Source organism: Cibotium barometz, chromosome 63, assembly GCF_041138505.1.
Source record: "Cibotium barometz isolate CiBa-2024 chromosome 63, ASM4113850v1, whole genome shotgun sequence".
NCBI classification, from domain to species: domain Eukaryota; kingdom Viridiplantae; phylum Streptophyta; class Polypodiopsida; order Cyatheales; family Cibotiaceae; genus Cibotium; species Cibotium barometz.
In genome coordinates, this window is record NC_141108.1 from 19,897,389 (window position 1) to 19,923,436 (window position 26,048).

The 26,048-nt window shown below is 39.4% G+C and overlaps 1 protein-coding gene across 2 annotated transcripts; it reads left to right on the top strand.

Annotated features, from left to right (window-relative positions):
- The first annotated feature begins 20,347 nt into the window (after positions 1-20,347).
- On the top strand, positions 20,348-23,856 carry LOC147603812 (ras-related protein Rab7-like). 2 transcript variants are annotated; one of them, XM_086796126.1, is made up of 7 exons: positions 20,350-20,553; positions 20,639-20,665; positions 20,760-20,856; positions 21,059-21,205; positions 23,119-23,199; positions 23,303-23,442; positions 23,527-23,856. In XM_086796126.1, exons 1-7 carry the CDS (start codon positions 20,468-20,470, stop codon positions 23,591-23,593), a joined length of 645 nt encoding a protein of 214 aa, XP_086652252.1. In that variant the 5' UTR covers positions 20,350-20,467; the 3' UTR covers positions 23,594-23,856. The 2 variants fall into 2 exon arrangements, with proteins under 2 accessions (XP_086652253.1, XP_086652252.1); XM_086796127.1 differs by lacking the exon at positions 23,119-23,199 and having other exon boundaries at positions 20,348-20,553; positions 23,527-23,774.
- The last annotated feature ends 2,192 nt before the right edge of the window (positions 23,857-26,048 follow it).

A 26,048-nucleotide genomic window follows, 5' to 3' on the forward strand; every position in this document is an offset into this window, starting at 1 on the left:
GGTTATGCTCAAACTTATGGCATTGATTATGAGGAGACGTTCAGCCCTGTTTCCAAGATGGCTACCATGAGAGCTGTTATTTGTTTGCGGTGGCTACATCATGGCTACATCAAAAGGATGGGTTTTACAGCAAATGGATGTTAACAATGCGTTCTTGCATGGTGATTTGGAAAAAAAAAGTGTATATAGATCAGCCACCAAGTTATGAAGATGTGGGTCACCCTGATTTTGTATGCAAGTTAAAGCTTTATATGGGTTGCAACAGGAACTGAGAGCATAGCATGATAAGATAGAACAATATCTTATCACCATTGGCTTTCATGTGGCAGATTTGGATCATTCACTCTATCTGCAAAAAAGTGATAAGAACCTTGTGGTCATCACAATCTATGTGGATGACTTGATTGTTGGGGGTGATAGAGGAGAGGAAGTTGAGAGTGTAAAATGTCTCCTCAAGCAAAAATTTGACATGAAGGATTTGGGTGAGCTGAGATACTTCCTTGGCATTGAGGTTATTAGAATGGCTAAGGGCATATGACTATCTCACAGAGGTAGTATGCATTGGACATGCTGTCCAAATATGGTGTGGCAGGTTGTAAGCCAATTTCTATGCCATTAGATTTAAATGGCAAGTTGAGTGTAGTTGTGAGTGAGATTTGGGAGAACCCCACTTAGTGGTGGGTAGCTTGATTTACATAATGATCACCAAGCCAGATTTGAACTATACAGTTGGATTAGAGAATCAATTTATTTAGGTTCCTCGGAAGCCACATTTGGATGGTGTAAGGCACACATCATGCTATGTGAAGTCTACAGTAGACTATGGTCTCTTTTATGAGACTGGTATAGAGTTGCAAGTGTTTGGATACATCGATGTAGATTGGGCTAGTAGTATTACAGATAGGAGATCTACCAGTGGATTTATGTTCTCCTTTGGAAGTGGTGCTATGACATGGAGCAACAAGAAGCAGCCACCAACAATTGCCTTGTCGAGTACAGAGGTAGAGTATAGGGGTGCTGCAATGGCAGCATGTGAGGTAGCTTGGTTGTGCAAGCTACTTGGTGATTTGGGGCTACAGGTTGTGTTGAAATATATAAGTGAATAGGGTGTGTGCAGGAACAAGCCCTTAGCAAGAGGCTATAAAAGAGAAGCTGTAAATGTGAGAGAACATGTGAAAAGGTGAGAAGTATCTACTAGGAGAGAACCTGTGAAAAGGTGAGAAGCTGTAAATGTGAGAGAACCTGTGAAAAGGTGAGAAGCTGTAAATGTGAGAGAACCTGTGAAAAGGTGAGAAGTATCTACTGGGAGAGAATAAAGGGTAGCATGAGGAGATTTAGGAGGTGTGGAGATATTCTGGGAGAGGTGGAGAGAATCAAGCAAAAGAGGTGGAGATATTCTGGGAGAGGTGGAGATATTCTTGGAGAGGTGGAGAGAATCAAGCAAAAGAGGTGGAGTGAATCAAGGAGAAATTAGTGGGATTAGATGCTTGGATGTAAACTCTATAAATTGAGGCATTGGCCTAATGAGAATTTGCTAGTTTTTGATTATCCATGCCTACATTAAGCTATCAGTTAATTGCCACTAATCACATGTCTTAATTATCATCTAATCTCTTTTCTAATGATGTTGATTCTAGCATTTGATCCACCATAGCTCATCACATTGCTACAAATTTAACATGGTATCAAAGCCTAGCCTAGAAACCATCAATTTGTGAGTCCATTATCTTGCTAATCACTTGGCTAATTAGGATTAATAGATAATTAAGATTTTTACCTCTTTTTCAAAGTAGCCTCTATACCCCCAGCTGGTGGAGGAGCTCTCTCTCCCTTCATACATCAAATTAGTCCAAACCACTCTAGCCACACATAGCCATAACCATTGGGCTTCAGCCCATTCAATCAAATGATTTTTCCAGCGCTTTTTTTCTGAAGAAAATATGAGATCTCTGCTGCTCTAGATGCAATGGCTCTAATTCCTCTTGGCCCTAGGGGTTTTCAAGTGTGCTCTACAAGCTGGTGAAGACAGATTTAGATTTGATCAAGTCTACAGTGAGATCCACGCTCTTCATCAAATCTGCCAGCAGGTGACTTTGGTAAAACAAAGATTAAGCATTCAATGTTTGGTCAAATCTTGTGTTTCTTCTCTTAATCCTCTACTAGACTAATTGCTATTGATGGCCTTGAAAGGATTTGAGCTTATTTGAACTCTAAGGCCTCATATCTGGACTCTCCGCATACTCTATTTTTTGCACACAAAATAGAGGATTAATTTACTATCACTAATCACTATATTTTGGTACAATTGAGGGTACAAATTAACCATTAGGTATCTGATATAGATCCCTATAACTTCAGATTGCAATTTGAAGATGGTCAAATCTTGTGTTTCTTGGCTTAATCCTCTACTAGACTAATTGCTATTGATGGCCTTGAAAGGATTTGAGCTTATTTGAACTCTAAGGCCTCATATATCTGGACTCCCCGCATACTCTATTTTTTGCACACAAAATGGAGGATTAATTTACTAGCACTAATCACTATATTTTGGTACAATTGAGGGTACAAATTAACCATTAGGTATCTAATACAGATCCCTATAACTTCAGATTGCAATTCGAAGATGGTTTGATACTCCAACCATTCTGTACAGATTTGTTACCACCCTTGGTTTAATATAATTTTTGGTAAAATTATGCTGATAAATTTGTGGTAATCATCATCTTGCATTTACCCCTTGGTCAATACCTGCAAATCACACTCAAATTCAAGATTATTCACAGCCAGAGTTGCATTTGGGAATGTGCATAAGAATGAATGTTATATGCATTATGTATTGGGCACACATGGGTGATTGCATCATTTGTAAAAATGGGATTAAACACTACCCTTGTCTAGAATAAGGCAAGAGGCAAGACCTCCCCCATAGATTTGGGTTTGCATTGCATAATGACACAAGATAAACATCAAAATCCCAAAAGAACTGTCAACAAAACATTAAAACATGTTGCTCACATGGAGCAAGAGCTGACGGACAAGCTCGTGGCCCCAGTCACCATAAAAGAAGAAGAACATCTCTTTCCAAGAGGAAGATCAACACCGAGAAGAAGAGCTAGACGAACCATTGAAGGAAGACATGGATGCGTGAAGAGAAGCTGCCTCCACCCACCACGACAAGAAGACTGAAGACAAGAGAAGATGTGAGGCTCCAAGAAGTGAGGAGCCATGTGAAAATCTCAGAGAGAGAGAGAGAGAGAGAGAGAGAGAGAGAGAGAGAGAGAGAGAGAAACCCCACAACCCAATGTAACCTGCCGCCCCAACAGAGTAAAACCACCTCTGAGCCACCGATGATGTAGGCCATGTGGTAGATGTATGTGTGAGCACTTTAGCCAAGGTCACGGGTACTTGTAGTAGCCTTGGACACATAGAGAGAGAGTGTGTCAAGGACTATGAGTTTAGGGACTTGAGGCACTAGTTGGTAAGAAGGAAACTTGGTATAGGGTCTAGGTGTGCTAGGATTATTCACGTAAGGGGAGGTATGCTAGGCATTGGTCGCGGACTATCAAGTAAGAGGGAAACTTGGTATAGGGTCCAAGTGTGCTAGGAGTATTCACTTAAGGGGAGGTGTTGAAATATACAAGTGAATAGGGTGTATGCGGGAATAAGCCCTTAGCAAGAGGCTGTAAAAGAGAATCTGTAAATGTGAGAGAATATGTGAAAAGGTGAGAAGTATCTACTGGGAGAGAATAAAGGGTAGCATGAGGAGATTTAGGAGGTGTGGAGATATTTTGGGAGAGGTAGAAAGAATCAAGCAAAAGAGGAGATATTTTGGGAGAGGTAGAAAGAATCAAGCAAAAGAGGAGGAGTGAATCAAGAAAAAGAGGTGGAGATATTCTGGGAGAGGAGGTGGAAAGAATCAAGCAAAAGAGGTGGAGTGAATCAAGGAGAAATCAATGGGATTAGATGCTTGGATGTAAACTCTATAAATTGAAGCATTGGCCTAATGAGAATTTGCTGGTTTTTGATTATCCATGCCTACATTAAGCTATCAGTTAATTGCTCACTAATCACATCTTAATTATCATCTAATCTCTTTTCTAATGATGTTGATTCTAGCATTTGATCCACCATAGCTCATCATATTGCTGCAAATTTAATAGGTTGACAGACAGGTTATCATCTATTGTGACAACCTTAGCAGTATACATTTGGCGAGGAACCTGATTTTTCATGTATGGACTAAACACATAAAGGTCCATTATCACTTCATCAGAGAGAGGGTCTTAGCACAGGAAACATTGATCTCAGGTATGTTAGCACAGAGGAAGAGGTAGCTGACATGAAAGCCCTCAGAGCAAAGAAGCTTCATAGATTCTGGACTATGCTTGGAGTCCTAGAGAGTGTTTGGTAGGATGCTGACATGATAGATCTTTGCTAGTGACTCTAAAGCTAGCACCACACTGAGTTATGGGATACCTATCTTGCTAGCTCACTCACTGTTAGTATATGTTCAATGCTCGCCTCTCTCAGCATGTGTCTCGCATTGATGTGTGGTGTACATTTGTATGGCCCCCATTATGAGAAGCCATTGGTGCACATACCTTTAGTGGGAACCCTAGCTTAGATACGCGAAGGGGTCATAGTTTGTGACCATTGATGGTTAGGAGATAATGAGGGGTACAAGCGTTAGTTGGGGTCTGGGAATATTCTCACGGGAGCTAAGTTCATCATTAGTGGGGGGCGATGGGCAGTGGATGGGGACACGTTATGAATACATGGGTAGTGAGCCGTGTCAATGTAGCATAGCCGCCCATGTCTTGGACACATCCACCGCACTACCTGTAGCACTATAAATGGGTAGTGAGCCGTGTCAATGTAGCATAGCCGCCCACGTCTTGGACACGTCCACCGCACTACCTGTAGCACTATAAATGGACATAGTTGGCACAAGCAAAGGTATCCAATGCTTGGACACGTCTTGGACACGTCCACTGCACTACCTGTAGCACTATAAATGGACATAGTTGGCACAAGCAAAGGTATCCAATGCTTGTGAGCATATATTCCCTATACTCTCAGTACGCCCTCCATCCAGAGTTTTTCTAGATCACTATCTAAGCTCTACACTAGAGCGCACGGGTGGACAACACCATCATATTGTACCTATCTCTTGTTTGGTATAATCAGAATTTTAAAATTCTCTCCATTCTCTCTATAATTCTCTCCATTCTCTCTATTGCATTGTCTAGTGTACTTTCTCTTGCTGTATCTATTTTTGTTGTGCCATATTCTTACATTCACTTAGCGTGTTCACATTATGGACTACATGTACATAGTACTTTAGTACTTATGTTGTATTTCCCTTATCTTTTGGTATAGAACCCTTTTGTTGAGAAAACGAAGAATAATTTTCAGTCTCTCATCTTGTGTGTTCTCTTCTAGGGTTTGTGTGAGTGTGTGTGTGCTTGCAAGAGCTCAAGCTCTCTTCCTCCCTGCATCTTTTCAAATGAAGTTGAAGGAGACTAACTCCTAGATGAGCTCAAGTAAGTGAAAGTTGAAGAGGCCCAAGTAGCTTGTGTGGCTAACTAATTTGCCAAGGATTGTGACATTGCTCTCATTGTTGCAACACATGAAGCCACCAAAACTCTCATAGATTTCCAAGAGGAGAATAACCTCAGTGTGCAAAACACTCATGGATTTTCAAAAGGAGAACAACATTGTAGAGTGAGCAAAGTGGTTGCTAGGGAGAAAGTCTACCAAGATCTCCTCCTCCCTCAAAGAAACCCTAATAACCGAAGCATATGCTAAAATTCATAAAACATAGACCCTTGCCTTGGATGATACCCCATTGGAAGAGAGAAACTAAAGGAAGCTAGACATGCTTCTCTCATGGGCTATAGACCTCGATAATTTTCCAATCATGAGCTAGTCTCCCATGGATACCCTTACCCTCATCAACCACACCACCCTAGCTCTATATTTTATTTAATTCAATATCTTTTTCTCAAATCCTATTTTTGTCCCCACCTTCCACACCATCTTAGCCCCACATCAACACATCAACACTGCATAGTAACCCACCCTAACCACCCTCACCTTCCACACCATCTTAGCCCACATCAACACATCAACACTGCATAGTAACCCACCTTCCACACCATCTTAGCCCACATCAACACATCAACACTGCATAGTAACCCACCCTCACCACCCTATTCTTCTTGACTAAGCCATCTCTTTTTAGGGACACTACACTACTATACTCCATGGAATCCCATACACTTCTACCACCTGTTGTTGTTGTTGGTGTTACTCCACACTCTTTAATGAGTAAGATCATTTCCTCAATCTCATGGCACCACTTGGCCTTAACTACCCCATCCATGCAAACTCACTTCACTCAGCCATAATTGCCATGAAAACCCGCTAAGCAATAAAGTCTACTTTTTGCCAGCTCTCTCCATGCCTAATACTTAGTACAACATACTAGGTATACTTTGACTATATCATGCAGTCTACTCTTACCTCAAACAAGTCCTCACCACCATTTAGACCATCCATATGGATTACCCATAGGACATCTCCATGGATGAGGCACATGAGGCCTTCACCTTTTTCCAAATCCATAAGCCTAAAGATAAGGAAGAAACCTCGATGAGTTCTCACAAGGAACCCAGGGCGACACCAATCTTATGGAGAAGAAGCTGTTGAAATATGGTGTTATCATCATGTTATGTATGGGGCACATGTATGTGGGAGTAAGGTAAATGAAGCCTTGGATATGTCATGTCCATGTACGGGGAGTGTGTGTACCTTAGGAGAAATGGATGTGCGAAGGTTAGAAAGTTTAGTGAAATGTAAAAGGGAATGGTGGAAGATTCCAATGAGGTCATGGATGATGTCAAAGTGTTGACTTTACATGTGGATGAGGATGAGTGAGATGTGTCCACTTTATGTGGTGCCACTTGGATGGGTAGAAGGAGTTGAGGGTAAGCCTTTTTGAGCTATATAATGATGTACTCCTATGTTTGAAGCTTGATTTATGAATGAGAATTTGTGTGTTCATGTGTTATTGTGAGCCCTTTAGTCTGGCTTAGTGTGCTTGATCATATTTCAAGGCTCTTTATCATTCTAATCTATAATTATGAGTTTAATCGTGTGTCATGAGCCGCCTTAGCCATACTATATTTTAACAAGGTATCAAGCTTGGTTGGGGTGGAAATGCATTAGGGAGTGATTAGATATTAGCTTATATTTTCAGCTTTGCATTAGTCTTAGGGTTCTTCTTTCCATTTCTTTCATCTTAGACTAGGTGTATTCTTCTCCTCTCATAGAAACAAGAGGTGATATGAACTCAACATTAGCAAGATTTGTCAAAGAGGCTATCAGAAAGAGAGAATAGAGTGACAAAGCTTCATTGTCAACACCCTAGTGAATACGTCAGAGAAGGAGCTTGGAAACTTGAGCAGTAAACACTGCAACTAATTACCAAATCTCAAGCTTTGGAGTAGAAGAGAGGATGTGGTAGAGGCACACGTGGCACAGAGAGAACAAAGAGCATAGATGACTTTGCCTAGGTCGACTGGTGGGACTACAAATCCGAGGCTTCCTCACGCAGGGGCAATAACAATTGGAGTTAAGAAATGCTACCGATGTAGGTGCCAACTTGTGTTAAGACCCAAATATAGATAAGCTCAAGCAAGAGATTTTGAAGTTGAAGTTTGAAGTATAGTCTAAGGAGGAGCTGTAGTGCAAGGGGAGTAACAGTGCACAGCTACAATTGCTTTATAACAATCAATGACAATAATAGAAAATTAACACTAATGGAGGAGTTGAAGTTTGAAGTACAGTCTAAGAAGGAGTTGTAGTGCAAAGGGAGTAGCAGTGCACAACTATAGTTGCTCTATAGCAATCAAGGACAAGTAGAGAAAATCAACACTAAAAGATTTTTTTTTGAAAAATCTCCAACCCTAAGGGTTATCTTATCCCCTAAAAGGGTCTCTTCACATGTGGCCCTTTTATCTTATCCCCTAAAAGGGTCTCTTCACATGTGGCCCTTTTATTAAGTACATATACATATGCATGAAATATTATGTGAAGGAGTATTTTTTTTTTTGTGTTCATGGGAAGAACCACATGATGCAAGAATCTATTTTTCGAGAGTGGTGCCGAGGAGAGGCACATTGTGGCCATGTTTGAGCTACATGATATGTCCATTTATGTCTTTATATTATGATGTTGTCTATGTTCATGTTATGTAATGATGATGTATGTTACCTCTGGTCATCACCACGATGATGTAGGCCATGCAACCACATGTACGTACGTTCACCACTCTGTTACATGAAAGAGGGGGGTAAAGAATGTGTCATGTCATGTCATGTATGTCACATTACCTTCTTGTTGGGATGAGATCCATTTAGGCACCAAGGGGAGGTGTTTAAATATGCTGCTACCATCATGTTATGTATGCGACACATGTATGTGGGAGTAAGGTAGATGAAGCCTTGGATATGTCATGTCCATGTATGGGGAGTGTGTGTACGTTCTTGGGATGAGACCCATTTAGGCACCAAGGGGGGGATGTTTAAATATAGTGCTACCATCATGTTATGTATGGGTCACATGTATGTGGGAGTAAGGTAAATGAAGCCTTGGGTATGTCCTGTCCATGTATGGGGAGTGTGTGTACCTTATGAGAAATGGATGTGCAAAAGTTTAAAGGTTAGAACTTTTAGAAAATGTAAAAGGGAATGGTTAGAGTCTAGAAGATTCTAATCAGTTCATGGATGCTATCAAAGTGTTGACTTTACATGTGGATAAGGATGAGTGATATGTGTTCACTTTATGTGGTGCCACTTGGATGGCTAGAAGGAGATGAGGGTAAGCTCTTTTGAGCTATATAATGATGCACTCCTATGATCATTTTGAAGCTTGATTACAAATGAAAATTTGTGTGTTCTTGTGTTATTGTGATCCCTTTAGTCTTTTTTCGTAGTGTGCTTGATCATATTTCAAGCCCCTTTATCATTCTAATATGGAATTATGAGTTTAATCATGTGTTATGAGCTACCTTAGCCATGCTTGATCATATTTCAAGCCCCTTTATCATTCTAATATGGAATTATGAGTTTAATCGTGTGTTATGAGCTACCTTAGCCATGCTAGATTTTAAGAGAAGGCTCGTAAGTCAATCAAGACCCCTCATTTAGTGGGCAATTTGGGCAACAATGTAAATTAGCCCAAACCCAACCACCTCTCCAACCAACCCAACTCCAACTCCAACTCCCACCCATAACCCTCCTGTCAAGCTATCTAGTTTCAACATCTTTTCCATGGGAGGTTCATTCCGTGAGGGGTTGAACCTCATTGAGGACCCACCATAGACTACTCTATGAAAGAAGCCAATGAAGACGACGACAGAAAGGACCCATGGCCGTCCTTACATATGCATCAATGGTATCTCACATACCCGCCGCCAATCGTGTAGGATCTCACATTCCAAGGCAACTTCCATAGTCACCTGGATACACCCTTTAACATGGTTAAAATCCCTCTGGTGTGAACCAACACATGGATTCCTTATTTGCCTACCACTTGCCACATACCAAAAGAGGCTAGCATTTTGTTGACCCTAGGGACTACCCAGACGCTGAATCATATAAGAGTCCAACCTGAGTGGTGCATGCCTTAGTGGTGCATAGTGCATGCCCTATCTCCTCAATGATCAACCATATGTGGTGGGAGTACATGGCCGCACCTAGAGAAATCTACATTGACCCCAAGTTCGTGCCAATCAAAAGGAGGTGGAGTAAGTTCTTATGCATGGAAGGAAAAGGGCCTGCTTACAGCTTCCTCTACATTGATGGCTCCACACACCTCACCATGGAGATGAAGAACTTCAATGAACTCTCCTATGCTAAGAGCCTTGACCTCGCTAAATCATTGTCACATGCCAGTTCTTCCAACTCATTATCCTCATCTGAGAGAAGGTGCCCAAGAACTAATGGACAAGAGAAGTGTAGCACGACCTTTACAGTATGGTTAAATACTTCCATGGCCACAAATTGATCACCTTTGAGAAGACATGCCAATATAGGGTTTTGGAAGCCCTTTGAGATCATGTATCAATCCAATTGATTGCTTTCCCACACACCCTTTGCACGTCTTTCTACTATGATATATTTGGTACTAATGCGGGTTGGTAAGTCTCAATACAAAACCCTTATCCACGGGCATTACCAAAAATAATTAATAAATTTATTTTTATAAAAAAAAGATAAAAAAAGAAAAGAAAAAAGAGAATTGAGTCAAGAAAAAAGAGAGGAAAAATGAAAGAAAAAAGAGAATGGAGTCAAAGAAAGTAGAATGAAAAGTGTTAAAGAAAGTAGAGTGTTGATGTTTTTATTAGAAGAAGCTTCTACTACACGGGTCCACCTTTTTCTCAAAGCCCATGCATGCTACCTGTGCAATATCTACATGGGCTCTACATATATTAGACACATAGGCATTATTCATTCATGAACCTGCATTGAGCTCATCTCACTAACATCCATACAAGTATATCTCTAGATGGGGGGACCATGGGACGAGTGTGCAAGCCTAGCCCCCCATGGTACAACCCATCACCTGGCCCTTCCTATAGTTAGTAGAAACCTTATAAATCCTTGTCTTCAACCACACCACCCATTGATTCATAGTGCCTCTATCCCACAAGCTTGATAATGCCAAATCCCTTGATCCACAAAGATTGCCAACTCTATATTTGCAATTGTGAGAACAACCATGCATAACCCATGCCTCAACCAATGTCATAATCTTGACTCCCCAAGAAAATAGATGTTAAGTAAATGTCAAAGAAATCATCAAAGAGAATTAAAGAAATCAATTGAGTTAGGGGAACCCACCCCACATTCTTCCAAAGTTTCATCACCATCGAATGATGTTGATCACCTAGTGCACATTTTTCTAGTCTTCTATTTGTAGTGATCGAGAGGCCTTGAAAAATTACACTCTTCTCCATGCTACTTAAACATTGTCCCATGGTGATGAAACTTTGTAAGCATGAGAAAGGGCATGAGAAAGGGTCTCCCCCCCCCCCCCCCCCCCCCCCAGCATGCTTGCAAAGTTTCATTCCCATCCACCCAACGATGCTTGATTGGTTAAGTAGCACCCACCAGTGCATATTTTTATAGTCTCCTAGTGCTCGAGATGCCTTGAAAAATACCACTCTTCCCCATGCCATCATGCCCAAACATCATCCAATATAGTGATGTACCCTACATGCTTGTAATTTTTCATCAGCATTGATCGATGCTTGATTGGTCAAGTAGCACCCCCATTGTACATTTTCATCACCATTGAATGATGTTTGATTGGTCAAGTAGCACCCAGTGGCATTTTCCTAGTCACTTGGTGTGCTCGAGAGGCCTTAAAGAATCCCACTTGGTGTGCTCGAGAGGCCTTAAAGAATCCCACTTTTCCCCATGATGTTGTGTGGGTGATGGCCTCTACTACACCACCAAAACAGGCACACAAGAAGAAGACACAATGGGATCAGAACTGGGGGACCCCAAGATCCCAGCCCAAAGGGCACCAACCTACTTTGCTACTATCCCCAGCCCTCCAACTGACTCAATGGGACACCTCAACACCCTCCCAACCTCCCTATTTGATCCAGTTGCCTCCTCTAGCTATCCTCCCAGGTCAGCACCACATAGACCTCCAAAAGCACTGATCAATCACCTACAAGCCTCATCACCTCAGTTGACATCCAGATGATAAAAACAAGTCCCAACTAACATAGAAATGTCCAAATTCTAACTTGTAACTAGATTTGAAAGCCGACTACTGTTTCTAGTAAAAAACCTATTTGCTGACTCATAGAGTGTCATCCAGCATAGCAAACTTCACAACCTTGCTCCATAGCTTCACTAAACCAGTCAGTACTTCTCAGTTGACTCTCTGTTGACCTTCAGACCCAGTTAGACACCTTGTCCCACCACAAATAGACTCAATTTATTCCTCTAAACATCCACCCAAGTCAGCCCAGGGCTCTTATGACCTTGATCTTCACTTCTCACAGCTCAACTTACTCCCTCTAGCCACCAAAATGACTTGAATAGATCCAGCTGACTTTCAGCTCTTATTGAAATCTGACTCAAAAGTCCTCTCCTTGGCCCAGTCAGGTAAATGTCCTCCAGGTTCTCCAACCTTCCTCAAACATCATCTAACCTCAAGCTTTGACTCCTCTTAGAGCCTCTTTGGACCAACCAACTACCTTTTGCTGACACTTCTCTGACTCCGATCTGTAGTTTATAATTGAATCAATTGACATAGAATTCTTCACCCTAGTGTTCTCTGACACCTCTAAACCCTCAAACACCTCAGTTATCACCAAGATACATCACAATAAACACTCAGCATAGCATCTAACCCACAACTACCAGAGAAACACCTTCAACCCACTAGCCTTCTATCTAATGTGCTAACAGCCCAGAATATCATGCCAAACTCCACATAGGCTCCACTCAACCCAGATAGATTAGTTCTCAACCTCTACATACACAATTGACAAGATCTAACATTCAACTAACTTAGTTTGACTCCAATTCAAGGCAACTTACTCAATTCTGAAATAGAAGACTATAGACTTACACTCACATGCGTTCATAAACTCAATCAAGACAACACAGTTACAACACCATGTCTCAAAAACTCATCCACTCACAAAAAACTCAAGCTTAAAACACTATATTCTTCATTGAAACAAAACAAATAGTCTCAACATCCCTGAGACTTGGGGCTCCAAGAAAAAAAAGAAAACACAGAAAACTTCAGGGCTCCTCCACAAGTAGACCTCAACAACGATTGCTCTCCACTGCATCATCTTCATCCAACAACAACAAATCATCATCCAATTGGCTAACAATAGGCACAGATGAGCACGATCTGGATTGGGCCAAGTCTCTAACAAAGGTGCTACACGGAGACCCTAGGGAACTCAACTCGTAGTCCTCTATGTCTTCAGTTCTCCCCTTGCTCTGGTGCACAAACAAACCTTCTCTCACTACTCTCTGTACCTCTCTTCTAAAAACTTGAACTAAACTGTAGGTGCTCTAGCCTGCAACTATCAACAGACCCGTAGGAGACCACTCAACTGTAGTCTCAACTCTCTGGTGGTCTCTCAAGCCCACCCCCTTGCATCTATTTTTCGAAAACTATCTCCCCCGTCATCTTGAGCCCATCGACATCCTCGATTCTTCTAGAATACTTCGCCACCCGTCTCCTTCATTCACCATACACCTTCCTTTTTGGTTTCTCGCACCTATGCCTATACATTTGGATGCCACATCACCTTTTTCCACCATGGATCCACTATACACAACCATGTACACCTTACATCCATCATATTCTCACACTTGTGCCTATACATTTGGATGCCATGTTGCCTTTTTGCCACCATGGATCCACTATACACAACCACATCCACCTTACATCCATCTATACATCATATTTGGAGAGGGCTTGGGATTCACCTCACAACATCATACCCAAACATTATCTGATGGTGATGAAACTTTACAAGCATGTGGAGGGGGACCCCCTCCCCACCACCACATGCTTACAAAGTTTCATCTCACCACCACAAGATAATGTTTCTAGTCTCCTAGTGTACATTTTTCTAGTCTCCTATAGTGCTTGAGAGGCCTTGAAAAATCCCTCTCTTCCCCATGCCATCAGACACAAATATCATCCACCACCAATGGTGATGAACCTTTGTAAGCATGTGGTAAGGGACTCCCCTCCACATGCTTGCAAAGTTTCACCACTATTGGACAATATTTGATTGATCAAGTAGTGCCCAATGCACATTTTTCTAGTCTCCTAGTACTTGAGAGGCCTTGAAAAATCTCACTCTTTTCCATGCTATCATACCCAAACACTAATGGTGGTGATGAACTTTGCAAGCATGTGGGGTGGTGGCACCACAACTATCCTATATGGTTATATGATACAACATGTATTAGTGGTAAAATAGCTTTGGGCCTATGTTTTGGGTTCATAAGTGCATCCTCTGTCAAGAATCCTTTGTCAAGAGTAAGAGCATCATTTGAGACTACCGATACTTTAAGTGCATTGTCCACTTCAATGTGTGCAACCATCCCACTTGGCTTGCTCCTATGAGAGAGATGTAAGAAATTCCCTATCATGCAAAAGAGGCACATCATCCTCCACATATGATCGTGTCCTTTGACTAAACAAGCATGGGATATACTTGCTTCATTTTATTAGGTGCACGATGAGGCACGTGTGGATTATTAAAAAAATTGATTAGAGACAAAGCACATGTTATAGGGTGATTGATGAGAATCAAAGACCTTGAGTAGCTAGAAAATATAGATGAGATCCCAATAGTTCTCTTGTATCCACAGTTCTCGGTGGAGTTCCTAGATTCCTTATACAAATTTGCTACTGCCCTTTGTTTGGTTATACTAAGGGTAATGTGAACATGTACTCCTTTGATGAATTGGTGGATTCCTAAATTCCTTATAGAACTTTGCTACTAACCTTTGTTTGGTTACCAAGGGCAATGTGAACTTATACTCCTTTTATGATTTGGTGTCCTTATTACTAAAAGAGAAACAATCCCAGGTAAACCAGTCATGCATGATTTTTAGAGATCAGGCTTTTGCTGCCTCATATAAAGGTAAGGGCAAGTCATAAAAGTCATTAGCCACACCAAGCCTAAGGGTAAGGCTACTTTGTCTCACTCACTCAAACTCAACCAAGGATGAGGACAACAAGAAGAAGAAGGATGCAGATATTGACATATGGCACAAGTGCATTAGTAATGTGAATATACAATAATTGAAGTCTACACAAGCCCAAAATATTGTTGCACGTTTGCCAACATTCAAGGTTGTTTGATGAAAAGTATATCCAGGGACTGACCCTTGGAGAAGTACCCATAAATCTTCAGTCTGCACAGAAAGAAGCATGTCATTCCATTTCTGCCTTTCCAATGATAGCATATGAGATCGTGAAGTTGTATTATCTCTAGGCAGAGGGGAATCATTAAAATCCCCACAGATGAATGCATTGGATCTCCATGGATATCTGCATAAAGAATCCCACAAAGAAGCTCTTATGGCAGAGGTCTGGGAGGCATTGACCGATGCAAACTCAAAAATATCAAAGTATGTGAAGCATGCCAGCTTGGTAAGCAAGCAAACCACATTAGTGCAAAGTCATTGCATGAACTGACCAAGAATGCAATAGTTGCAGGTTGTAGGTATTATATGCTACATTCATAGATAATCACACTAGGAAAGTGTGGGTTTACTTCATGAACAAGAAAAGTGAGATGTTTGCTCACTTTCAAAGATTTAAAGCCTTGATCGAGAAGGAAAAAGGTATGCAAATAAAATGCTCGAGATCAAATTGTGGAGGAGAGTATTTTTCTCAATGATTTCTTAAGAAAGTAGGGAATTAAGAGACATTTTACATCTAAGTACACTATGCTAATAGAATGGTGTTACAGAAAAGAAAAAATAGGCACATATTACAGAACTGGAATGTGCCTTGATATCTAAAAAGAATATACCAAAGTATTTTTGGGCTAAAGTATAGTAGTAACTACTATTTTCATAATGAACACGATCCCCACTATAGATAACTATTCATAGCATGACACCTGAACATAAATTTATAGGAATAAACCAGATATGTCTCACTTGAAAGTGTTTGGATGCATTGCATATGTGCATGTTCCCAGTACTTTGGACATGGTGTGCATTTCTCTAGTCTCCTAGTACTCAACAGAAATTGAAAAATCCACCCAAACATCATCCAAAATGGTGATGAAACTTTGCAAGTATATGGGGGACCCCCACATGCTTGCAAATTTTCATCACCATCGGATGATGTTTGAATAGTCAAATAGTGCCCGGTGCATATTTTTCTAGTCTCTTAATGCTTGTCTCAAGAGGCCTTGAAAAATCTTGATCTTCCTTATGCCATCATACCTAAACATCATCTGATAGTTGATGAAACTTTACAAGTATGTAGAAAGGGACCCCCCACATGCTTGTAGCACCTAGTCTACATTTTCTTAGTCTTAAAGTGCTCAAGAGGCCTAAAAATCCTACTCTTCTCCATCCCATCATACTTAAACATCATCCCATGGTGATGAAACTTTACAGGCCCCCCCACATGCTTACAAAGTTTCATCATCACATCGAACGATGTTTGATTGGTCAAATAGTCCCCAATGGATATTTTATAATCTCCTAGTGCTTTTTTCAAGAGGCCTTGAAAAACCCTGCTCTCCCCATGTCATCATACCCAAAAATCATATGGTGAGATGATGAAACATTGTAAGCATGTGGGAAGTAACCCCTCCCACATGCTTGCAAAGTTTCCTCACAGTCGGACGATGTTTGATTGGTCATGTAGTATCCAATGTGCATTTTCCTAATCACTCATTGATGCACAAAAGGCCTTGAAAAATATCGCTCTTCCCTATCCCATCATACACAAACATTGTTTTATGGTGATAAAACTTTACAAGCATATGGAGGGGGACCCCCCATATGCTTACAAAAATGGCTGGTGCAAACACTAAGTGACATCAAATCGGCCACTCCTTTGACTAGTAGAACACATAAAAGTTCTCATCACACATCTCATGTTGATGCAGGTTATGCTCTTATTGGTAGTTTATGTAATGAAGAAGAACTTGTCTCCTTTGATGAAGTAAAGGAATTAGAACAATGGATGAGTGCTATGCAATCTGGATATGATCCTTTACTAAAAAATGATACTTGGGAGTTGTTTGATTTGCCTCATGATGGTGGCAAGAAGACCATTGGCACAAAAAGGGTTTACAAGCTTAAACATAAAGTTGATGATAGTGTTGAGTGATACAAAACAAGGCTTAGCATTGACTATGGTGAGACCTTTACACCCATATGTCGTATGACTACCATGCGGAGTATCATTACATTAGCAGCACATAAGGGTTGGAATGTACATCAATTGAACCTCATTGAACATTAAAATTTCTTTTTTGAATAGAGATTTGCATGAGGAGGTCTATGTATCTCAGTCTCGTGGTTTTGTTTAGGAAGGCCAGGAATCAAAAATACGTAGATTAAAAATTCTTTGTATGGTATTAATTAGATTAAAAAGTACATAGATTAAAAGGAGGCTCCCATGTTCTACTAGGCAAAGGAGTGGCCGATTTGATGTCACGTGTGTGTGTAACCCTGTTTCCAACATCCCTTTGTTGCATCAAAGATTTAAAAAATCATCAAGATAACAAAATGTGATTCGCTATGTGACACATTGTTCCTAGTGTGTCAGGTTACTAAATTTGAGCATGTGAAGTCACCGGGATTGTTACATCCATTGCCTATTCCCTCCAGAGAGGAAATGGAAAAGTATTTCCATGGATTTCATTATGGATTTACCCCAAACCAGGAAAGGTTATAATGCTATCTTTGTAATTGTGGATAGATTATCTAAGATGGCACATTTTGTTTCTACTATAAACAAAGCTGAAGCAGTAGCAAAATTATTTATTGCCAATGCATCTAGATTACATGGCTTGCCAGAATCCATTGTAGATAGAGATCCACAATTTATAGGTAATTTTGGCAACATGTTTTTAGTAAACTTGGCATATAGCTTGTGTTGGTAGTTCCACTCCCACAACAACACGAAGCACTTTGCCTGCAGGACCTAGAGCCTCTCTAAAGAGAGAAAGCATGCGAATGTAGGCAATTAATGATGCAACTAGGGAACTCACTAGGATTTTCATCCAATGTGCTTTGTCCTTTCACATTGTGCACAACCCACAATGGAAAAAGGCCATGAGGGCAATCAGCCGCATTAGGAATATTTCACATAAGTTTGCCACTTGGACTCTCCAAAAATTATTCTCTATTATGTGTTCCAATATCGTGAAGGATTCTAAAGTTCTAAATTTTATAAAATTGGAAAGTACTTGTGCCTATACCATGAGGTAAGAAAATTCAAAGCTCAAGATTTCATCCAAAAAAAGGAATTATTCCATGTGAAAAGAGAGGTAAGAAAACTTACCTCCACTTCCTTTGGTCAATCAATAAGATATTAAAAAAAGGAAAATTTTCCCACATACCATATTGGGGAATATGGGAATTTCCCAGTAGTTTGGGACACGTGGTCAAATCTTTGGATTAATCATAACTTGAACACCGTTACTCCAAATTGAGCGCTCTATAGCTCACTAGATTCCATTTTCCAAGCGCTTTCCAACAATAGGTCACATGATATGGTTTTGAGAAACTTATAGGCATGTTATCCAGGTCCCACCTTTTTAGTATTCAAAAAATGGGAGTTGGAAAATTCCCAAACTCACGAATATAGTGTTGTTCAACTTCAACTTGACTCATGTTATCTACCAAAAGGTAATAATACATGTAGATATGATTATAAACTCAACACTAATGACAAAAATAATAGTACAATGTTATGGATAGATGACAAGAATAACATGTTCCTATGATTGTAAAACCAACACTAATTACAAGAATAATATTGCAATGATATGAATAGATAATGAAGTGACAATGCTAGTATAAAAAGGCATGATGGCACTATGCATTTTCATGCTAATAAAGTGATAATTCTAGCATAAAAAGAAGGCATTAATTTGATGGTGATCATGAGTCTTTGTGTGCCCTTGTATCATATTGCATGAGATGCTCATAGCCTTTCCCAACAAGTTTATTAGTTAAAAAAGCTACGTTCACCTAAATGAGCATTCTCCTTGCATTCATGAGAGAGGAAGAAGAGAAGAGAAAAGAAAAAATGCAAGGGTTGGTTTGAGAACATGCACTTAGCCAACCCAAGAGGGTTAATTCCTCGATGTGAAGCTGCTAGGGGCTCACTCCACCACCACTTGTGTCACCCAAGTGGAGCTTTCCTTGAGCTAGGTAGAGAGCAATGAGAGAAGGAGATATGCAAAAATTAACTCCTATCTTAATGCCTTCATCATGTGTGCAAGAGAGAGAGACCAAGAAGAAGAAGAAGAAGAGGGAGAGAAGATAGGGAGCATCACCTACAAGCACACACTCACAATCAAGTTGAGCTCCTTTTTTACAATGGTCGGCCGCCCCCATTAACAATTGGGGGCCCAAAACTGGTTCTCTAGCTTTCTGTACATCTAGGCTTTGTAGCTCATGGCTGGTAGTACACATGTCGTAAGCTCGGTCATCCAATATCTTTTTACATAAAGTGCTTAGCGCGATTTTGCATAAAAATAAATTACATCAAGTGTAACCACAATTTGAGTAATGTTAACCATTGTGGTTAACATAGCCCCCTCCCTAATTTAGGTCCATCCCTCGAAATTGGCAAGAAAGCTCAATGGCGGTAGTAGAGGGAGTAGGTGCAGACAAAATTGTATTGCATGACTTGGGGTATTAGCTTTCTTGCCAGTTTCGAGGGATGGACCTAAATTAGGGAGTAGGTGCAGACAAAATTGTACTGCATGACTTGGGGGGAATGATGGAAAGCTTTGTAGCTTGTCTAGAAGGCTGTCTCTCCATCATGTCTTCAAAGTTCTGGAAGCACTAAGTACGCATCCACCACTGGATGCGCTTGTAGTAGCTGAATAGTTGTTTACGTGTGGGGCCTTTGTTGATGTCAAAGGCGAGGCCTTGGGATCCTTCATCATAGTGGTGCCAACAAGTAGGGAATTTTGCCAAGAGGGTGATGTTCAGGTGGAAGAAGCGAATATTCATGAGATGATGGCAGGGTCGGGCACTTGCTCATACTTGGTGTGGCAGGGTCGGGCGCTTGCTTATACTTGGCATTAAACGTGGTCATTTGGGTGATCATGTGTTCTTCTATGTATGGACTACCAAAAGTGGGGGGGTTGAACCAAGGGAAGTTAAATTGAATCTTTGGGTTCAAATGCTGTTCATTGTGCAATAGGTCCCAAGCCTAGTGACGCTCAAAGTTTCATCCAAAAAAAGAAAAGAAATTATTCCATGTGAAGAGATACCTAAGAAAAGTTTACTCCCACTTCCTTTGGTCAATCGATAGGGCATTTAAAAAAGGGAAATTTTCCCACATGTTATCTAGTAATAGAGCCAATAATACATGTAGCTATGATTATAAACTCAACACTGCTGACAAGAATAACATGTTCCTATCATTGTAAAACCAATACTAATGTGGAAAGAATAATATTGCAATGATATGAATAGATATTGAAGTGACAAAATGCTAGGGTCATGATGGCAATGTGCATTTGCGTGCTAATAAAGTCATAAAATGACGGCACTGATTGATTTGATGATGATCATGAGTGTTGCACCATATTGCCGTGATGGTCATAGCCTTTCCCAAAACAAGTTTGTTAGAGTTAACAAGCTAACTTTGTGTCTTTTTGTTGAAGCTGGCCGCCTATAGCCCCATGGCCATGGAAAGCGCTCCCAATCGAAACCTCAAGGTTATCATTCCCAATCGAAACCTCAAGGTTATCCTCATTGGAGACAGCAGGTAAATAACATTATTACCGCATTTATTTCCAAGTTCACTGCTGCTGCTACTTTTGCTTCAAATCATAAGTTATATATGTTTGCAGGGTGGGAAAGACATCACTTATCAACCAGTATCCGTTTGCAAAATTAGTGTGTGCTGCTAAGGTTCAACTAAGCTTAATCGCATTGTTTGGTAAATAAAACCCTTGACCATTTTAACCTTAGATATGTGAATAAGAGATTTAGTGATCACAAGGGAACAGTGGCTCCCGATATTTTGACTAAGGAAGTAAAGGTTGAAGACAACTCTGCAACACTGGAGGTAAGAGTGGCTTAATTGTAGCGTAAGATAATGATTAGGTAGAGCTTAGCATAATGTGTATACAGACAGTGTATGCTGTAATTATGATGATTAATAACTACTTTTGGTTTAGGGAGAGATATATAATCTGTATGCGATTTATGTAAAGTGGAATTGCATTTCCTTAATTTTCTGAATTGGTGTGTGTTTTGTTGTGTTGTAGATGTGGGATACAGTGGGGCAAGAGCATTTGCAAGGCCTTGGGCCTGCCTTCTTTAGGGGTGCAAAAGGCTGCATCCTTGTTTATGATGTGAATCAGATGAAGACTTTTGAAAGTCTGGAGGGATGGCGCGACGAGTTTATCACCCAGGTCATGCCTGCCCCATCCTTATATATATATATATATATATATATATAGTGTACTATCACTCGCTCATATATATATATATATATATATATATATATATATATATGAGCGAGTGATAGTACACTATATATATATATATATATATATATATATAGTGTACTATCACTCGCTCATATATATATATATATATATATATATATATATATAGTGTACTATCACTCGCTCATATATATATATATATATATATATATATATATATATATATATATATATATATATATATATATATATATATGAGCGAGTGATAGTACACTATATATATATATATACACTATATATATATATAGTGTACTATCACTCGCTCATATATATATATATATATATATATATATATATATATATATACACACTATATATATATATAGTGTACTATCACTCGCTCATGTATATATATATATATATATATATATATATATATATATATATATATATATATATATATATATATATGAGCGAGTGATAGTACACTATATATATATAGTGTACTATCACTCGCTCATATATAGTACACTATATATATATATATATAGTGTACTATCACTCGCTCATATATATATATATATATATATATATATATACATGAGCGAGTGATAGTACACTATATATATATATATATATGTGTGTGTGTGTGTGTGTGTGTGTGTGTGTGTATGTATGTATGTACAATGTATTATCACCCCGCTCTTTTTTTGCATATACACATATATGTATATATAGTGTATTATCACCTTTTTTTTGCATATGGCCCACCCATCCCTTTAAGGTTTTTTCTTCCTTCTTGAAAGATATATATATATACCCCCAAATTTTCATTTGAAGGGATCATTTCAACATTGCATTTCTTTGTAAAGAATTTGGAAGACATCCTAAGGGCAATTGTGAGGATAAAACCTACTAGTAGTAACCTTCAAATTCTAGCAATGGGGAGAGAGACCATGAATCTTAGCACATCCATGTTTATGTATGTTTATCTGAATGGCTTCATCTATGTTTCTCCTAGCAATTAAGCAAGCTTGGTAAGGCCTGCTTTACTAACCTAAGGTCTCGACTTTAGGATAAAGATCTAAGACCTCATTTAGACTTTGTTCTTTCAAGATAATTCTCACCACACTAGACTTTGGAATTATATATATATATATATATATATATATATATATATATAGTTCTTTTTTACAATAGTTTATATATATATATAAACTATTGTAAAAAAGAACAATATAAAAAGTTGGCAAAAATAAGGTTGTTTCTTAAAAAAAGCTTACCTAACTAAATAAGGTACACACTCACATCTTAAAAAAGCAATTTATTATTATTGAAACATATGAATGTTACTTCCACAACAAGAGTCACCATGATGGTGTAGTGTAAGTGGTAGGACACATTAGTCCTGATGACTTGGAGGCTTGGATTCAAATCCTAACGCTCTCACTTTTTTTTTTTGTATGAGAGAGTGGGCCTTTAATAAGTAATAATGTGGATCTCCCATTAAATCTCATGTTGGTCTAATTAAGAGAATAAATATAAAAGGAGCGATTTGGATAGATATGTGTGTGTTATTGTAATGAAACTCACCCTTGAAATGCACATCAACACACTAGCATGTTAAGCCAATCACAACCTGTATGTGAACCTCGGGTGCTTATATGATGTAGAAACTTCCTCTTTTTTTTCTTTTCTTTTTTTGTCGATTCCAAATTGTAAGGTTGTTTTTCTATTCTTGTGATTCTCTCATCTCTTGATTGAGGTGTCTCTCTAATTCCTAAGCTTAGATGTACTTTACACGCATGTAGTTGAATGTGGCATATATGATGAAGCTATTCAGTCAACTTTCCTTCTTGCGTTGGATTTTGTTGCAGGTAGCTCTAGCTGAACCAGATAAGTTTCCTTTCATTGTGATTGGAAACAAAATAGATTTAGATGGTGGGAGGAAGAGAGTGGTATGACAAGATTTGCATGATGCTTGCTTTCACTAGCCTTATGTTAATAAGGTCTTGGCATGTAGAAAGTTATTATATATTACTTGGCTTGTTTTGGATCTAGGTATATGAGAAAATGGCAAAAGAATGGTGTGACAAGAAAGGGAACATTCCTCATTTCGAAACTTCTGCAAAAGAAAACAAGAATGTGGATGTAGCCTTTCAACACATTGTTCGACTTGTTTTGAAGAAGGAAATCAACAAGTGAGTATATGGGGATCAATAACTGTTTCTATATATGTGCTTTCTATTAGTTTGACCCTCTCTTTTGTGTTTCCCTCTTTTTAGTGCATACAGCTATAAACCTCCTCCATCACCTCCTCCATCACCTTCTCCTCCATGTCGTTGTTGTTAAGGATCCAATATGATCTTTTTCTTCCCAAGGTTTCAACGAGGCAGCACACGAAGGGAAGAAAGCTTCATGATCAGTTTCTTTTAAACTTGGCTTTAATAGGTATTTGAAATTTGAATGGGGTTTTATTTTTCATTAATATCTGTAAAGTTTTTCCATAACTATATAAGCATGATACAACACCCATGCAATGTATTTTGTGAAATACCATGCTGACAAGCATATGTTTAATGGTAAAGACATTACATGAGATTTGTTTGCAAAAATGCATGTACCTGATCAAGCCTATAATTAGATGCATTCTAAAAATTAAATTGATAATTATTAAGGGTGAATCAAGGTTTATTTTTGAGGGAGACTGGAAGAAACCCACACCCAAAAATCCAAGTACCATAAGAAAATTCATCAAGAGTGACCTCATGTTACATGCATCATTATGGGGCACCCCGGATTACCTTTGTAGTCACCTTCTCTCACGGTGATGTCTCAAGACGGGTCATGCACTCTAACACTAGTGTTTAGCATACACTTATCTCATGGGGCACCCCGGATTACCTTTGTAGTCACCTTCTCACGGTGATGTCTCAAGATGGGTCATGCACTCTAACACTAGTGTTTAGCATACACTTATCTCATGGAGCATTGCTTCTAGGGAAGTTATGTCACTTTGAGGTTGCAACCAGGATTGAAATCTGAAGGCTTATCATAACCTTCAATTTGAAGGCCATAAACTAGGTTGACCTTTAAAATATATATGTTTATGTCTAAAATTTTGAGAAATTCTTCAAAATAGTGGCCTTAGGTGACCTTCCTATTTTCTAAAAGGCCTTCTCTAGAAGGTTTGGATGGCTTTGATGCCCTCTAAAAGCTTCAAATTTCAGCATTGGTCACAACACCACTTTTAAGAAGAAAATGCCATATATGCACGAAAGCCAAATCATGTTGCATATGCATTTATTACTTATCAAAAAGATGCTACCATCCTGTAAGAGATTTCGTGATGTAATCAACTTTCATGCCACCATGCTTAGCACCAGAACAAGACTTTTGAGGCACTAAGGAGACTCCATACCACTCAATACTAAAACTACAGCTTGGAGGGAAGAAGTGGATTATTATACAATAAGGTACTTAGTTACAAAGTAAGAGTCAAGTGTATAGAGTATTATACATTAGGCCACTTCCACCCGATGAGATTCGTGCTACGAGATGGAAAGATGGGCAAGTTTGCCAATGTCCTAAGGTGTCTATCTACCAAGTGGAGTAGCAAGCACATCACATGGATGAAGAAACTTTTGTCGATAAGGACCTAGCATGGAGATTCATTAAACAGAAAAGTTGTAGTTGTAAATGATGATATCCTCATCTTAAGCACCATACCTATGTTGTTTATTTTTTGTATATAACATATCCTAGAAAAGGAGTCTATCTACCAAGTGGAGCAACAAGCAAATCACATGGATGAAGGAAATTCAAAGACTTGTATCTTTTAAAGTAAGCCCAAGAGCTTGTGTGAGGAAGGTGTAGGCTAAACTAGAGCCAATGCTAGAGTAAGTGGTCAAGCATGCCCAAAGTTCCTGGAACTATATAGCAGTCGAATGCCACTGAGTGATCAATAGTGCTGCTATCCACACACCAAAAAATATCTTGACCACTCTTGCATCACATGAGGGATAATAAGAGTCACGCTACCATTCAAGTGCCTAGTACACCACTCCACCACTCTACATCGTGTCGAAGTCGGTGATGCTGTAAAGAGCACTTCACGCACACACTAGCACCATCATGCGCCCCTTTTCCATGGCCAATCTCAAAAAAGCTCCAAATAACCTGTCTAAGTTGCTAGTCTCTAAGTGTCACCTGTATAGCCAATAGAACTACTTTGAAGACTTAAATTGATGCTTAACAAGGTGCGATAAATAAGCTCAAATTTCAATCCACAAAGATTGATGAGGCAATTGTGGATGATAATGTGGATGAGGAAAGTGCAGTTGTACAAGTATCTAAGGATATGCCAAAATGGATGGTAGTAAAGACATTAAGAGATAGCAAATTAGCTACACCTTTGCCTAGGAGGAAACGATATATACAACAAGAAAGATCTTCCATAAATAGTATACGAAAACTTTGTATGACCTCTAATATGAATAATCATATGGGTCATCATATTCACCACCACAATATTTTCTTGGTGACTCAACTTCATTTTGACCCCATCAAAGGAACCGCCTCCTATAGAAGGATTAGTGCACATCCCTTATAGATTGGCAGGCCTATCTCTGAGTAAGAACAAACCAAGTGAGCACAAATCTCACCCAAGGGACTAGCATGCTGCACTACCTTCTTATTGTGAGGCATATCTCTTACAGATTGGTAGACCTAGCTCTGAGTAAGTACAAAACAAGTGAGCATAAATATCACTCAAGGGACATAGCATGCCTCACAACCTTCTTGTTAT

Excerpts from the sequence above, each read along its gene's own strand:
- LOC147603812 (XM_086796126.1), top strand. The coding sequence starts at position 20,468 with ATGGCCATGGAAAGCGCTCCCAATCGAAACCTCAAGGTTATCATTCCC. Across the intron at positions 20,554-20,638 it reads ATCCTCATTGGAGACAGCAG|GGTGGGAAAGACATCACTTA; the intron begins GTAAATAACATT and ends ATATGTTTGCAG. Across the intron at positions 23,200-23,302 it reads ATGGTGGGAGGAAGAGAGTG|GTATATGAGAAAATGGCAAA; the intron begins GTATGACAAGAT and ends TTTTGGATCTAG.